Source organism: Sarcophilus harrisii, chromosome 2, assembly GCF_902635505.1.
Source record: "Sarcophilus harrisii chromosome 2, mSarHar1.11, whole genome shotgun sequence".
NCBI lineage: Eukaryota > Metazoa > Chordata > Mammalia > Dasyuromorphia > Dasyuridae > Sarcophilus > Sarcophilus harrisii.
Genome location: NC_045427.1, coordinates 422,801,587 through 422,819,085, shown reverse-complemented (window position 1 = coordinate 422,819,085; position 17,499 = coordinate 422,801,587). Strand labels below are relative to the sequence as shown.

At 39.8% G+C, this 17,499-nt stretch overlaps 2 protein-coding genes and 1 pseudogene across 5 annotated transcripts in view; 1 reads left to right on the top strand and 2 right to left on the bottom strand.

Annotated features, from left to right (window-relative positions):
* The window catches only part of CNBD2 (cyclic nucleotide binding domain containing 2), an 85,776-nt gene extending 84,153 nt beyond the window's left edge, over positions 1-1,623 (bottom strand). For all 4 annotated transcript variants that reach the window (XM_031953930.1, XM_031953931.1, XM_031953932.1 and 1 more), the window contains exon 1: positions 1,421-1,623. In XM_031953930.1, the coding sequence (XP_031809790.1) occupies positions 1,421-1,486 (66 nt within the window). In that variant the 5' untranslated portion in view covers positions 1,487-1,623. The remainder of the gene's footprint in view (positions 1-1,420) is intronic.
* A 7,631-nt stretch (positions 1,624-9,254) lies between these two features.
* On the bottom strand, positions 9,255-10,347 carry LOC100932052 (annotated as a pseudogene).
* Positions 10,348-15,546: 5,199 nt separating this feature from the next.
* SCAND1 (SCAN domain containing 1) lies at positions 15,547-17,400 on the top strand. The gene has a single exon (XM_031953927.1). The coding sequence runs from the start codon at positions 15,567-15,569 to the stop codon at positions 16,026-16,028; it is 462 nt and encodes a 153-aa protein (XP_031809787.1). The 5' UTR covers positions 15,547-15,566; the 3' UTR covers positions 16,029-17,400.
* Positions 17,401-17,499: the final 99 nt, after the last annotated feature.

Sequence of the window (17,499 nt, the reverse complement as noted above, 5' to 3'; positions counted from 1 at the left end):
GTAATAAGAATGAATTTATCAAATTACTCTTTTTACTAAAAGCAGAAGTTACAGAATCCCAGGAGCAAAAGATACACCAAAAGAGTCACATTTCTTTTATATGCCTGGAAGCCAAGCCTTTCTTCTTCTCATTCTTTCACACAAATTCAAATCCTACCTCTCCCATGAATTTTTAACTCCATAAAGATACTAACCTCACAAAGCATTTTATTTGAATCTCTCTAATAAAGGATCTCATATTATTCATTATATGGCCATATCTCTGAAAGTTATGTCCCCCACTAAACAGTGAACACCAAGTCTTTTTTAAACTTTCTATTTTCTACAATACCCAGCACAGAGTCTGCACAGAGGAGGCACTTCGATACCCAGTACAGAGTCTGCACAGAGGAGGCACTTCGACAAACAAATGACTTCAGAGATCATCTTGTGTATATGGAGATTCCATGCACAAAAACCCTCTGTAGTATATCTGAGTCTTTTCCTTAGATACTTCAAGTAAAGGGGCTCTCTTAACTTCTCAAGATAGTCAATCTCATTGTTAGACAGCTATATTAGAAAATTCTATTTACTGAATAGAATTTATATGAATTGAATAACTTCTATCCAAATGGGTCCTAGTTTTGCCCTCTGAAACCATAGTCCATTTCAGAATCCACATGATAATCCATTAGATGGGGGGGATGAGAGAAAGAGAGAAAGAGAGAGAGTGAGAGAGAGTGAGAGTGAGAGAGAGAATGAGAAAGAGAGAGAGAGAGAAAGAGAGAGAGAGAGAGAGAGAGAGAGAGAGAGAGAGAGAGAGAGAGAGAGAGAGATGGACAGGACAGATGGATGGATCAACTTCTTTGGGCCCTAGAGTGGGAGCTTCAAAGATGAGTGGATCGAGTACCTAAAGGACTCCAGTCCTAGATTCTGGAAAACCCTGGCTTAGAAAATTCAGGTCTCAGATCCAGATGGGGAGGAGGTCAGTGGCAAAAGATTATTGTTAGAAAAGGATGATTCTCTAGGAGGAGGAAAGATATATTAGGAACATAGGTTGAGTGCAGCACAATCCATCAGTGTGCACCCAGGCAATTTTATTATTTTTTTTAAAGTAAACTATTGACTACTTAACCATAAAAGATATTACTTTTTTTAATCAAACTAAAGAAACTAAATTTTAATTAAACTTAGCCATAACCCTTATGCATAATACAACAATCCATGCTTTAAAATTGAAAGGGCTTGTTATATAATTAAAATGTAAAAGCTTTTTTTTTTTTTTTTTTTTGGAGGATGTGCCTCAGTATATTAAGCAAATCTGGAAGGCATATTTCTGATTGGGAAATTAAGGTGATATAAAAGCAATATATATTTATATACATGTTTTTTTAAAATTTAAAGCCCATCTAGCACCTCTTTTTCTTTGCTTTTCTAATACCTTTGATGTGTTACCCCTTTCCTCTTTCAAAGTCTTCCAAGATACACGGTGGTTTTTTTTCTCCATGTCTACTTTTATGCTGGAATACAAAAACTAAAAAAATTCATTTCCATAAGAGATGGAACCCAATCTATGCTTTTCCATTTCCCATTAAATCTACAACAAATAGCTCCCAAAAAGCCTGAGGGCAGAGCTTATCTCTGGCTCCACATCTCCAATCAACTCATCAAAAAGGTCACCAGGGATGCCATGTGATGAGGTCACAAAAGCAGCTATTTAGTGACAGGTCATTTACACCTGGAGAGTTTAGAGACAATCTAGTGGTATCTTAGTTTGGCTCATCCTTAGACATCAATTAGCTTGTTCGACTTATGGAAGAAGAATATGGGATCCAAAGTAGAGAGAAGGGATTTGTCCAGCTTTTACTCATTAGATTAATTGCAAACCTGGGATCACAACCCAAGTTTGTCGACTCTCCAGATCAGAGATTCATAATTCTCTACATAGTACTTAAATCAACTCTGTAAGGTATTTTGATATCTGAAAGAAAAACTCTTTAAGAGACAGAGTTGTAGGATGTTTTTGCTTGCAATGCAACACCACACAAATGCATAATGAGACAGCCCTAAGGACAAACTCAAATTAGAGTTTCCACTAAGGATTCTTTTATACAGAAGATGACGATCAAAGAAAAGCTTTCTCTATTCTCATTGGCTATACTATTAAGGTGTAAGTAATGCAAACAATTAAGAAAACATCTTAAGAAAATATTAAGAAAACAAAATTAATTAATTAAAATTAATTAAAACATCTCTAACAAGATTGTTTTATCTTGCATGTGTGAATTGAATTTAAGTGAGGCAGAGGTGCAAAGTCATTAGCCTCACTCTTCCAGAGTTGCTGAAGTCCAGTGACAAGACAAAAGTCAAGACAACTTGTACATCAAGGATGTGCTGGATGATCTTGGCAGTCTTCAATGTCTGACGAAGCTTGGGGTAGACTTAGTTTAGTTGCTCAGCTGAGTTTTACCAGGCACATCAAATATGGAAAACCAACAGAAGGTCCATTTGTTTGAATCCTAGAATTTAAGACAAGTAAAAAGCCTGAAAAAAACCAGATTAGAGCCAAATATGATTTTATGAAACAATGCAGAACAAAATAACCAAAAGAACAAAATGAATAACAATCATTTTTGGTCTACACATGTGATTTCATTGGCACAGAGATCTCTGTCTTCCTCAAACAGTACAGACTGACAACTCTTGTTTTAGGGCACTGAAATTAAGTGACTTGACTGAGGTCAAATAATCAGTGCAAGGAGGTACTGGTAAATATTTCCAAAGATGCATAACACACTGGATTTTAATCAACTTTATTAACATTTTCTCCATCACTTTCATAAGCCTATAAATCAATCTTTAATTTGTAGCATTAGCTGAGTTCAAGCTGGCTACAGCCTTCCCCCACCAGTATGTATCCAAGGAAGACCTTGAACCAGAGGGCTTCCTGGTTCTGAGGTCAATTCTTCCTCCATCCACTAAAGTAGACAGAAACCCCAATATGCCTATGGATCTCTTATATCAGCATTGTGAGGATTCCCTTCAACAATGTACATTATAAACATCCAAGTCTGTGATTTGTGTCCATATCATTCTGTAAGCACCCGATATGTTAAGGATCTTCCTCACATCCTCTTGACATTATAAAATTATGTACATACACACATACACAAACATGTTAAGAACCATACCTAGGTGAAGGGGCAGGTCAATTCTCTAAGAGCCTCCACAGCTGTGAATCATAACACTTGAAGGAATTGCAAAGCAGCCTTCGCAGATGTTCCTCCTGGCTTGGGAATGAAATAAATTGGAGGCAGCGAGAAGAGGAGAGAGGTCAGACAATGCAACTGACTCTCAGTCTCCTTGTATCATCATCATCTTCTCACATGAAGAGATCCATTCTACAAATCTGAGTTAGACCTCCAGCAGCCACTGGCAGGTGGCTCCCATGTCACAACACATTCACAAATTATATATGTATATTATATACATGTTCATACATATACATGTATTAGGTCTTAGTAGTGTACTAAGCTGTCCTGAAAACCTATCCTTTTTAAATTAATTAATTTATTTATTTTTAACACACATATCAATGTTTATGAATCAATATTGGGAGAGAAAAATCAGAGCAAAAGGGAAAAACCATGAGAGAGAGAGAAAAAAAAAAAAAGGGAACATAACGTGTTGAATTATATTCAGTCTCCTTAGTTCTTTTTCTAGGTGCAGATGGCATTTTCTGTCCAAAGTCTATTGGAATTGCTTTAGACCAGTGAACCACTGAGAACCAAGTCTTTCATTGTTGATCATCACACATTCATGCTGTTATTGTGTACAATGTATTCCGAGTTCTGCTTGTTTCATTCAGCATCAGTTTAGGTAAATCTTTTCAGGCCTTTCTAAAGTCAGCTTATTCATCATTTTTATAGAATAATAATATTCTATTACCTTTATAAACCAAAAACCTATCCTTCTTGAAGGGCTTTTACCTACCACTGTCTAGATCTACACAAACCATCACAAATGTGTAGATAGATAGATGTATGTATACATATATTTGTGTGTGTATATATATATATGTATATATATATACATACACATACACATACACATTTATGTGTGTGTGTGTGTGTGTGTGTGTGTGTGTGTGTGTGTGTTGTTAAGGGTTATAAAGGGGTCTCCTAAACTTGTTGTTTTTGAATTGCCATATTTCCACAGTACATAAGAGGACCTGAATGTATCAAGGACAAACCTCTCTAGCTAACGTAATTTGTTAGCCCCCAAAGCTGAATTTCCCATATGTCCTTGGGAGATGAAACAGGCACCAGGCAGGCTATACCAAGCTGGGACAATGCTTGTGCAGACCCATCTATGTTCATAATCTAGTGGTTCCCAAGGGAAATGAATACAGCTTTTGTCATCACTTTAGTTCTCTCCTTCTGGAGGGGTTTTGTCCTTTATCCTGCCTTTACTGCACCTGTCTTGATTAGTGATATTTTAGATATGAGGGCTAAGAGGAGTTGTTAAAGTAAATTTCTTCCTCTTTGCAATTGAATATTATTATATTATAAAAATATATATTAGGATTATTAGAGCACATATTTTTTTAAAAAAACTAGAAAACAATAATAATAATAATAATAGAAAATGATTTATTGTTAGGAGAAAAGCATAGTAGAATCCTCTTAAGAGATCTTTGTCTGTGAAGTTTCTTGGGATGAGACCTATAACAGGATATTATGAAATTCTGCAGCACTGCCATTTGAGGACCTCTCCCACCCAAAGTGGAAAAATGTCATTTGAGATCATTTGGAAACTCATATATCATTTAATGCCATTATTGAATCAATTATTCAGCTTGCACTCTTCTTGGAACACTTATAGAAAAAAAGTATAAGTTACTTTTATAACTTATATATATAAGTTATATATATAACTTGCGCACAAGTTAGTCCTTGACCAAAATTGAACTATTCAACCATAGCTCCTTCTGATACCACAGCTTTCACCAAGAAAATTGTAACCAGTTATAACCTGTTTATCTACATGGACTCTGCAGAGGGAACTTCATTTCGTTCTTACCCCATTGTATTCTAGAAATGGTCTCATGTTGTCTTTTTGTCTTTATTTGAAGATCAAGGTGGGGAACAAGAGTTGGAATGATGACTGCTAATAGATGAAATTTGTGAATAGTTGTTTTTTTTTTAAATTTAGATGAGATTTTTGTTTTAGCTTTTTCTTTATGTTTTATAGATGCCTTTTGTTTTTAAACAAGTCATTTTACAAGATGCCATTTCTCCCTCCATCCCACCCCCCAACAATGATACAAAAGAACAATTCAAGGAAGCCCAACACAACCATCCACATCTGAGACTATCTACAGCAATGCCGCACCAATAGTCTTCAGCTTTTTTATGGATAATAATGTTTCATAATCTGTGCTTGGGGACAAGCTTAGAGGGTTTTTTTTTTTTTAAATTGGATTATTATTGTTCTGTTCATGAGTCTTCCCACATTCTTTGAATTTCTCAGGCAATAGCATTCTGTTCCTATACCATTTGATCAGTTGCTTCCTGATCTCTGGGGACTCACTTTATTTGCATGGCTTTTGGACTGCTTTTCTGCTATTATAGATTCTATTAATATTTTGGTATATTTGGGGGACTTTGTTACTGACTTCCTTAAGGTATTTGCCCAACAGTGGGATTTTAGGGTAAGAGCATTTTTCACACAGAATTCCAAATTATTTTCTGAATTGCTGAACCAATTTACAACCTCACCAATAGTGTAATGTATATGGCTTCTAGTAGCCCTTCCAATATTGACTATTTCCTACTTTTAACATCTTTGCCGCTTTGATAAATATGAAGTGAAACCTCAGAATTTCTTTTATTGTTAATAATTTTGATTCATACAATTGTCAATAATTTGCAATTCTTTTTTGAAAGCTATTTGGGCATATCCTTTGATTAGCATTTTTCAATCAGTGGAATAGTTTAGGGTTCAATTCTGCCAGAAAAGTTTATCATCTGAAGAAAGGACTTTAGACCTTGCATACAGTGACTTCAATGTCACACCTTCACTTCTATTAAAGAAGACTGGGTCCAACCTTAGCTAAACCCTGAAAAGGGATAGTGTGCACTAAGACAGTAAGGCAGTGACTGGGTCACAGCACACTATGACCTTAAGGAGTTTCCCTATGATGATCTCTCTAAGGAGATACTAGTCTTTTGGTATCCTCAGCAGTTGGCATCAGTCAGTATTTGCTCCAAACCTGCCATGAGGGTCTACAAATTGAAACAGATATCCCAAGGGGCAGCAGAGCAGAGCCTGGAACCTGAACTCTGATCAGCACTAAGACCCTTTTACCTCTCTAAAGAGGATCTCAGAGTGGCCATACCCCAAAAGTAAATGAGGAAGAAGAATTTAGTCAGGACTTTCCAGATTTTTCTTGGCTTTGAAGAAATGGCAATTCTCAGTAACCAAAATAAGATACTGGTCAAGTTTATGGTTAAAACAGGTGCAAAAGTATTCAAGTTCTATTTTAAGGAACAAAAGGCTAAGCTACTTAAGTATGTATTGCACCTAAATTCCTCCACTACAGAAAATTGGAGACTGTTCTTCATAGAGGAGCTCTTCAGGACCAGTAGAAAGCAAATGCAAGCCCATAAATTTTCAGGGATTAGTCTTATTGCACCTCAGCCATATAATATTGGGTTCTGTGTGAAAGCTAAAAAAAAAAAATGTAACCTTGTTTATAAGAAGTATATAATCTAAAGTTACAAAGAAACACACGTACCACTTATGTACAAATGAATTCCTCCCCTTCTTAATCTTTGTGGGGTTTCTACTTTTGGCCAAGACAAGACAAGGCAGGGCCTGTGACAAGTATAGAGCTGTACTAGCAAGGAGGGCTGGTGGGCTGGTACACCCTGTGAGAGCAGAGTGAATGAGGAACCATCCCTGGGGAGGTGAGTTTGGTTGACAAGAATGATGGATGGCCTCCCTGTAAAATCTGCTTCTTCCAATGGCAAGCAGCAGTGTTTCATTCATCCAGGAAGTCCCATGAAGGCTGTTCTCCAATGCTATAATGTGATGTAGAGAATTCCCAGATTCCTGACAGCTGTGATAGAAAAGTTCCAGCCACGCTGGAAAAGCTTCTGGTAATCGTCGGTTGTGGTCTGCATGTTCAGGGTCCAAGGACCAGCTTCCCTGTAGCCCTTTACATAGGGAAGCCTGAAAAATACTTCTCTTTCATTCTCTTTTTCTGGGCTTATTTAAGATTCAGGCTCAATCCCTCTCAAGACAGGGTAGTAGCAGAACTAGAACTGCCTTTTAAAATCCCTTTTTTATCTGTTCCCCTCCCCTGTTCAACAAATCCCCAGTCTTGTCTGATTAATTGAAAACTGCCTAGTCCATTAGGAATTAATCAAAAGAGCTCTTTCCTTTTTCTACTGAGGTTCTCATCTAATTGGAAGGTTTGCTATTTTTTTGTTTCAAAAGCTCCCATTAGAAAATATTCTTTCTTATCCTTGGACAGTCCCCACAAAGAGTGAGGATCTGTTTTTCAGGATTAGATTTCCAAAACCATTTGAAAAAGCACTAGTTGAGAAATTTTCAATAAAGCACAACAGATACAATATAAGACAAACCCAGATAGGGATGAGGAAGGATCACAGAAGTCACAATTTTCCTCTGATAGAGGTAGTTTTATTCTCTAGGTTCAACCTAAAGACAACAGCTTCTTATTGGCCTTCTGACCCCCAAAAGTCAAGAAAAACTCACTGTTTTTTACATACTTCAATGATACCAAGTTATAGGCTTTCTAAGCCCAGGAGGTAAGTGGTGTCTGCAGGCATATATTACTACAAATCCATCCGCACTCTCCTGAGCCAGTACCTGTTGTGGCCATCTTTTGATCTCAGTGGCAGATGAATGAGGCAGGGCACTCATAGGGTGTGAAAAGAGCTCTAGGTTATTATGCTGGCCATCCTTGTTGATATACATTTTTGCAAGCATGATCAGCACCTGGACAGTAGACAATCCCCAATCACCATTCAGAAAAGCAGCTTGTGGGCATTGGGTATGCATGGTATCCACCAACAAGAGGTGGATCCTTATGCAGCAATTCAGCAACTTGATGTAGCAACTTGATGAGAGGCCCTGTTCAGGCATCCCTGTTCATATAGCCACTGGCTGTGACCTGTTATGAGCCAAAACTGTACTTGAAACAAGGAGTTTTACAAGGTGCTAAATCAGTAGAATTGATAAGACACTGGTTATCTAGTTTAGCATGGTGCTTAATAGTTCTCTAGTTCAGTACATGTACTTAGTACTTAATGTAGTTCCACAAGATTCACACCTATGATAATGTAATTATAAGAGCGCATATAAGCTCAGACAAACTCAGCCAGACAGATTCAGTCCATCTCACACTGCCTTAGTGGCAGGCTCTCCTCCTTCACTTCTCCACTGAATCCAAGACTCGGAAGGCCTCCAAGAAAGCTATCCGGGGCCCCAGGCAAGGAGATAAGACTTTGAAGGAGATAAAGAATTTGGACTTTAACACCTGGCTATTCTTGTGATGATTACTTTGCAGAAATGAAGACTGGTCCAAGACCTTCAGAAAATCAACCAGAACATTACAGTGAACCTCCAGCTCAACACTTATTCCCACAATCACAAATCACTGCTCTCTGCTCAACAAGGGCATTTCTACAACATGGCAGAAAATTTACTGTGCACCAAAGGTTGAGGTGGCCTCGGTACTCCCTCTCAGCCAGGTCCCAGAACTCAGCAGGCACCTAGCCCAGTGTACAAGGCTTGCCCTCTTCTGTGTAGGGAAGGTTTAAAATAACTGTGGAACATCTGCAGAGCCTCCAGGCTCAAGTCTCTTTGGACAACGGAGCTGAGTCCTCTGATGACCCCACAGAGAAACAGAAAGCCGAGTTGTTCTAAAAGAAACAGGTCAAAGCTAGTGGCAGAGGTAGGCCTCAGTGACCAAGCTAATGGGGCTAGCCCACTAATCATCGGACTTCATTGCAAGCTGGCCCCCGGCCCCCAGCATTTTCTACTTATCAATACAGATATTTCTAGGAAAACAAAAGGGTGATATAAAGACAGAAATAAGATGAATTCAACAGGCAACAGAAACACAGTGAATATAATCACATTTCCATCTTCATGTTATCCTTAGCCCAGAGGATGCATGCAAAGTTTGCATGCATGATGCTTGCCAGTGTGAAGATTACAGTGAACTAGCAGCCAACTTGACCTTACTTCTCCAGGAGCAAGTCCAGCTGTTCCTCCAAGAAGCTGAGTTGTTCTTTTTTTGTTATTGTTCTGCTGTTTGAGTTTATCCCACACAGCCTGAAGATTGTTCTTGAGGATCAGATGTTCCCCTTTGAAGATATGGTCCTCCTGGCATTTTGCTCTCTTCAAAGTCTCCTGGTACTTTCCCTTCATCACATCAATCTGCCTTCTGGAGTCCTATAACAAGGTGATTTTTTTTTCTCATCTTCTTGGTGCTGTTCATCAAATTCATCAAGTGTGCTTTTTGATGGTCTCTCCAGGTCTTCCTTGGTATCAGTGATATTTATATCTTCATCATCATGGTGATCATCAGAATAAGATGAGTTTTGAGAGAGATTTAAATACATCATCATCATTACTGCTGCTGATGTATTTAAATCTCTCTCGATGCTCATCATATTCTGATGAGCTATGTCCCTGCTTATGGCTGTTCATTCTTGAAGAAATGTCCAGGTCGGTCAGGGAACCATGGATATCACTGTCCTTTGTTTCATCTTGAGCAATGACCTCCCGTCTAGTACTGACTGCTTCAGTATCTGTACTCAGCATCAGAACTCTCTTGATTTCCTTTTCCACATCTGGAAATTCAATGTACTGGGCTTTCTTCTTGGCTGTTTTCCAGACCCTTCTCTTTCTGACATTCTTCAGTGTTGGATGTTCAGAGTTGATGTCATGGTTCCAGATAAATTTCTTCTCTTTGTCTTTATTTTTTTTTTTATTTAGTTTTGGATCATTACTGGCAACTAGTTCTTCCAAAGGTAGATAAAGATCACCATCCAAAATACTCATAAGCATCTAGCAAATATCTGCAGTCTTGTAAAAGATTTTCTTATCAATAGTTTTTAAACTTCCAATAATACAGGACAGGTCAACCAGCTTAGAATGGGATACAATCCACACGCTCAGTTCCATGACATCCATTAGCATGTAATTTGATGGTTAATTTGTCTTTCAAGATGACATTTGCAGACTGTATTGCCTTATTCCAGAGGTAGACACAATATAAATTAGCTCTTTAAGGTCATGGGGAGAATCTTCTTTGTTCTTGCTCATCTTTTGTTCTGGAGTAGCTTGGCTTTCATAAACAACTTCCTGGAAGCCAGAGACTATAAGTTCTTCAGTTTAAAGGACTTCTCAAGGATGAAGAAAACAATGTCTATATCTTTGACTATCCCAAATTCAGGAAGATCAGCATGATCTTCCGATGATGATCATGATGATGATCCTGACCAATACATTGAGCAGCATGACCTATGAGTGATGACAACTTGACAACCATCTTTAGCATGTCTTGAAAAGAAAATATTTTATTGTAACTTATTTGATCTGCACTATCTTGAAATTGACTATTCAATGTATTTATACATCCCATTTCAGGTTTTTTTGACAGTTGCCATTATTTTGACAATTTTTAAATGAATTCAATTATATATTAGGAGTCATCATTGTAAAAAAAAAAAAATCATTCTATTAGTAATTCCCTAGCAAAATCTCATCTTCCTGGGAGAGGGATGATAGTTAAAAGGAAATAGCTAAAAAAGAAAACAGCTAGAGTGATAATTTTTAGTTGGTTTTAATAAAATTATAAAAAGATTAGGTATTTATATATGCCAAATATAAAATTTGGGTTGAGATGTTGTTTTTAATTTTTCACATACTTGAATTGTCAACCTAAAATATAAATTCTCTGGTCTAGTGATTGATGTTCATATTAGTACTATTAAGGTAAGAGCTGGCTATCACTACCTATTCTGGTTATTGTAATAGCAAACTAGAATTGTACTCTAGTATTATTTTAATTATATCAAGTATTATATTGTATTATTAAGATCTATTTTGTCAGAGATTTTTAACAGAGAAAGGAATCTCTGCAAGAGATCTAAACTGGAAGAGCAGATGATACGCAAGAAGCTACTCTGAAGCCCCTCTCATTCCAGTGTACCCAAAGAGGAGATTTTTTTCAGTGGCCTTGCATCACCATAATGGGACAGCTGTTTGTCAAAATGGCTTGAATCTTTTTCATAAACACAAGATTCTCAAGTGTCATATGTTGGGCAAACAATGCTTATATTACAGTGATTGATCAAATGCGAATCTGAATGTTTTACTAGGAGGTACCTCTCTGTCATGATCCTTGGTTAGTGAGTGTCACCTCAGATATTTATTGTCTATTGAATATATTATGAGTTAATGTTTAATCAAATGGAACATAATTAGTGTGTTATGTTATGCCTACTTCCCTCTTCTCTAATGTCACCTTTGCATCTCAGTAAGGGTATTGCCTCTTTCTGGTTTTGTGTTGCCCATGGAGGACTGCCATCCTAAATACATTTAGATTATTTAATGAGCCAAAAAAGACAAGCATCTATGGGTGGAAAGAGTGGGAAGATATAATAATTCATTTGAATCTCTACTCTATTCCAATCAATATTAATCATTGTGACAATCATATCAAAGTTCTGAATATAAGGCCCCAGAGCTGTGAGGGGTAGATTCTAAATTCACTTGCTTAATTACAGGAAGTTGACTAAAGTCCCTCCACGCTTATTTTTCCTTGTCATTGTGACCAAGTCCAGAGATGACTCAACTACATGAAAAGTCTCCCAAATATTTTTGTACCCCTGAATCAAACACTTGTTGACTGTGCTAGCTCATATCATTTCTTCCTGCCTAAGCTAAAGAGAAACCTGTCCATTTTATGTGGAGATATTCATTGCTTCAGCCAACTTGTGACCCTAATTATTTTGCTTATTTTAATTTATGAGGCATATGGAATCATTCTGCATTTAAAATAATTGTTCTTGAATTTTTGGAATTTAGCCCTATAAAAATAGGGTCCTGGAAGGAGCAGGAATCTCAAATTGTGAAGATCTGAGGTCCACATCATTAGAGGGAAATATGGATCCTTTAATAAAGTACCATTGGCTTAGAGCTCTGCCTCAATCTCATTTATTGTAGGTAGGATCATCTTAATCTCCATATTCACTAAGGGGGAGTGAACCAGTTCTGAGAATTCCTGAATACTCCTTGGCCCGTTGACTGGTATACATTAAGGTGATGGATTGAGCCATGGCATTTAGGAATGACTAATTGCATCATGATTAGTGTACACCTCAATCACATCCTTAGATCCAGCTTTTAAAAGGAATAATCTCACCTATCTGGAGTAGATACAAAAAAATAAATTTGAGAGGCTCAGAAAGATGAGGAAACAGACTCCAGTTTTCTAGAAGGAAGCTTGTACAGCCCATGTTCTTCTAGAAACCAGATTGCAGGAGGTTTGTGGCAAAGAATGGATTTATTTGCACTAAGAAGCCAGCTTGCTAGTGAACGAGATGAGGTGAGATCTTTCAGAACGGTTGTGAAGGTCCAAGTAAGGCTTCATCTATTTCAGAGTTTGAGTAGGCCTGAAGGACTTTGAGCATTGAGTCAAGGGCAAACTTAAATCCCCTTCCTACTATCCTCCCATGACATCATTTTCTCCCTATTTCAGTCAAATATGGGCAACTATGTACTTATTGGTCAAGTTCAGTTTTTTGGGTAGTTCCTGAGTTTGTAATGTAAGATCCTCAGCCAATAAGGATGAGGGTCAGTGGTGGGAGGGGGTATTTGTGTTAGGGATTAAAAGTGTTGACCCTGCCCCCAACAGGGCTTCCTCCCTTCCATTGTCTGCTAGATGGGTGGGATGCCCTTCTATAAACTAGAAGGTATAATAAACTTTGCTTTGCTTCTAGACATCTCTCCAGCTTTTTTTTTTATTAAAATGGTGATTCCCTCACCATTTCTGAACCACACACTAGGAAGTCAGCCTTCTTAGTGGGCAAAGAATCCTGTCAAGCCTATTGCAAAGATGGGTTACACCGAGAAGAAAATATCTTCAGCAGTGTGCAAAATCCTGTTAGGACTTCTGCAAAGATTCAGGGTTCAGATTTGTTTTTTATTAGCCCTCTGAGGCATAGGGCTTCAATTTAAATTTGAATGAGATTTCTTAACTGAGAGTTTGAGCCACTGGGAGAGGCTGGAAGGACTAATCTCCAATTCAATAGAGGGTGGTGATTATGACCCTGGCCAAGAGCTCCGACTGAATGAGGTTACCTAAGGGTGTTGTCTGGGAAAGGTATGCTTTTCCCTGGGGAGAGTTTGAGACCCAGAATCACTAGGATATTTTATTTTACATATTTATATACATTTTTCATACACATACACACACTCCCCCCATTCTAAGAGGTCTTAGGCTTCACCAGACATTGGAGAGGGTAGACCTCCTCCATTTAAGGAGGATGCCCAGAGCAGTCACCTTATCATTTCCCACCCGGCTGCTTCCTAGAACTTTATCATGGTTTCCATACAAGATTACATCAACTCTGAAATTCACACCTCAGAAGCCCCAGCCCCGAGGGCACCTTTAAATGGAGAGTGGACATTTAAGGAAGGCACTCTGAACAGCCATCTTATTTCCTGTTCACTTACTACACAAGACTTCATCCTGCCACCAGAACCTGTATCAAGTCTTGGGAAGGGGGAAGGAAAGGAAGGGAAGGAGAAAAATCTGGAACACAAAGTCTTTTAAAAAATTAAGTTCTATCTTTTAGAAAACCCATCTTTTAATGTAAGAATGTAAGATCCTTGGGGGTTCGGGACAAAGAGAGACCTACCCAAATTGACTACTCAGAGATTACTACTCATAGAAAGCAGAATTATTTATTAGAATCTTGAGAAGCGGACCCCATCCTGGTCTGTGAGCCAAATTTCACAGCAGAATAGGGCCACTCTTGAAAAGTGTTTATACATTTCAGACCCTGTATAGGGTGGGATTGGTCACTTAAGCTCTATTCCCCAATTTGGTCAGTGGAATGCAGTAGAATAGGTAGCTTCCTTCTTTGGACAATGGAATCAATGTAGTCCAGGCCTTATCTAAAAACCAAGGCCTGTAAGGGTTTGATTAATTTCTCTGATCACTACGTGCTTGATCTGTAAGTTCTTCACTTTTTTTCCCCACACAGGGGTAGTGGGACTGGCTATGTAATGATGGGGGGGGAAGATTCATATTGTGTGACTTCTGTAACATCCAATTAATGGAGAATCAGGGGAGTGCCTAGTGCTTCCCAATAAGAAATAAACTACAGCCTTTAGAGTTTCAAAGATGTGGTTACTAAGGTCGATACCCATTCTTGCAAGAATGTAAAATCCATCTTTCCTGCAAGAAAAAGAAAATCCATCTTTTCATGCTATTTCCAGCTCATCCTAACCTAAGCGCCTAGTGAGTGCTGAGATGTTTTTTCTATGTATATAATTTGGTAATTTCTGTGCATTTTAGTCAATTTAAATTGTTGTAGAGGACGACCCTTTCCTGTTATTTCTTGCAGTGCCTTTTACATACATCACATCTTTTTAAGTTACAAGGAACTTTCACAGAGATCAAGAGTTGTTGGCATAGGGTGCACAAGTGGTATTAGAATCGGGGCTTTTGTGCCCTTTTGTTATCTATAATATGTAGCTGCCTTATTTGTTCTCAGTATTTTTGGATGACTTCTAGACTCGAGAAAAAGGTATTAGGGATACTTAGGAGGAAAAAAGAAAACTAAGTTTGCATGTATTTGGAAGCATATATAAAGAAAACATATGTATATATATTTTTATAAAGACAATGAGGAAAAGAAATATATAGAAATGTCTAGCAGGAGATCTCAGGGTCAAACATCATTTTTTCTTCATAATTACAAATTTTTTTCTTAAACGGTTGTATCGCTTCCCAGCTCAAACACGCACACGTGTGTCTATCTTTATACAGCCCCTCCATATCCTGATCATAGCCCAGACGTGTGTGCGGTTTGCTGAACTGAAATCCCCACACCCAATCCTGCGCCTAATAGCGTCCCTCCGCCACCAGGGGGCGATGTGCAGACTGGAGGTTCGATTGAGCGGTGGACCATAGAAAGGCAGCTTCTGCTTCCGCTTCGAAGTTTTCCGCTTCCTTCACCTTTCCCGTTTAACGCTTCGTAGACCCCGTGTTTAAAGCTTGTTCCTGCGGCTGCTGGATCCCAACGTGAGGAGGTAAAGCGCCCTCGGGAGCTTCTTCCCAACCGCCGTTTCAGCTTAGTTTTTGTGACGAGAACATTGCCCCCTCTCGGCTCCATCAGCTTAACCCTGACCCAGGCGCAGGCGCAAAGCGGTTCCTCTCCTTTTTTTCTAGGTTGGGTGGGTTCCAGGCTCTGACGCAGGCGCAGAGAGGCCCCAATTCGCGAGACAAAAGGGTGACGCCAGGAGCCGTCGAGATGGCGGCTGAGCCGGGCAGTGCGGGTCCGTCTAGCCCAGCTCCCCCGGAGAAAGAAGTGACTTCGCTGGTGAAACCGGAGGAGCCTGGCTCTAGCCGGGACTCCGCAGAATCTATGGCCTCACTTCCTGGCCCTGCAGCCCCCGCCGCCTCTCCCCCGTCCCCGATCCAGTTTCCTGCCGCCCTCGAGGCCTCGCCCCCAGCTCCCGGCGCTCTGGGGTCCCGGCCCTGTCCGGAGACGTTCCGCCAGCGCTTCCGGCAGTTCCGCTACCACGAGGCGGCGGGGCCGCGAGAGGCCTTTCGCCAACTCCGCGAACTCTCCCGCCAGTGGCTGCGGCCCGAGGTCCGTACCAAGGAGCAGATCGTGGAGATGCTGGTGCAGGAGCAGCTCATGGCCATCCTGCCCGAGGAGGCCCGGGCCCGTCGGCGAGGACGCCGTGGCGATGTCCGCATTACGGGTTGAGCGAGGGAGCCGAGGCCCCGCCGGCTTGCGAGCTTGGAGTGGCCTCGGCCCGCCGATCCCGCCGAGAGGAGGAGGAAGAGGAGAAGGCGGTGATGGTGTCCCCGGGGCCGCCTTGGGTCTCCTTGTACCGACCTGCGTCCTTGAAGCATTTCCCCTCATCCAGGGGGCCGCCGAGCTCTCGTTGTCTTGTCTGTCCGCACCGGCCATCGTATTAATGAAACCTGATGTTGGCAGTCGTGACCTGTTGTGACTCCTTGCTTCGCCTCTTGGTTTTCTACCCTGGGTAGCCTCCATACCCTTTTCTAACTGGGGGGAGGGTGTCCAAGGTGGAGACCACCGTGTACTCCATTCTTGAGCGGGTCATTGTAATTAACTGCTCGGTTCCTGTCTTGTGAAAGTAGTTATCTATTGCTATGCTGAAGCACCTAGTGTACAGAGACCTGATCAGTGTCCTATGTCTGTTAGTGTTGTTTTTTTTCCGTGAAAGGTCAGAGGACCTGCAAAGGACCATTACAGATTCTGTCTAGCTCCCTTATTTCATAGTTAAAAGCTTTTTGTTGTAACAAATTGTTGTGGAGGACCCTTTCATGTTATTTTCAGTAGTGCCTTTTACATGCATCATATCTTTTTATGTAACCAGGCTCGGGGAGAGTTGGCATAAGGTACACAATTGGTATTAGAATCGGGGCTTTTGTGCAGTTTGAGAATGTTTTTGTATTGACTGTGTGGTAATTTCCAAATCCATTAAGTTGTTTAGCAAGAAATTTTTGCCGAAATGAGTTTGATAACTGAAGCGGTTGTTGGTACTACTTACTGAGCCAAATGTTGTGGATTTTCTGTTCATTACAACTCCCTATTAGCAAGTGTCAAAACCACTTTTTAGTTCTGTCCTTCACATTGCCAACAATCTTCAGTACAATCAACAACAAATGTGCATGTACTTATGCCCCAGACCAACGTACCTAGAGTAGAATTCCTAGGGAGTTGTGTCCCAGAGCTGGTGGATCCCCTGTCCCACTCCCTAGGATTGGCAACTTTAGTGAACTTTTTATGACATTTATTTCAGTGACAGGGATCAGTAGTGGGCCCTCCTGAGGCTGTTTGTTGTGTCTAGCTGGTGCCTTTTTTTTCCTAGTTATTCTGTAATGTCTGAATCATTCACACACAACTAGTTTAGAGCTAATAGCTATTTTTTTGTTTTAGTTTTGAGAAAGAGGCTATAATGTTTGGCAAATGTCACAGCTGAAAATATCTGGATCTGGTGAATGTAACCATAGCCAGTTTGGTGCTTCTGCAGACATTGTATTTCCTCATCAGGTGGTCCTGGCATTTTAACCCTTTTAAAAAAGCATTAAATTATTAATTACAAAAGGATTCTTGTCCTTCTTTGTGATTCAAACTGAACTGCATTCTTAAGTTGTAAGGTAACTTGTCTTCACAGCAGCCCATCTCCTACTTTGGTATGACATAT

Coding starts and splice junctions, on each gene's coding strand:
- SCAND1 (XM_031953927.1), top strand. CDS start 15,567: ATGGCGGCTGAGCCGGGCAGTGCGGGTCCGTCTAGCCCAGCTCCCCCG.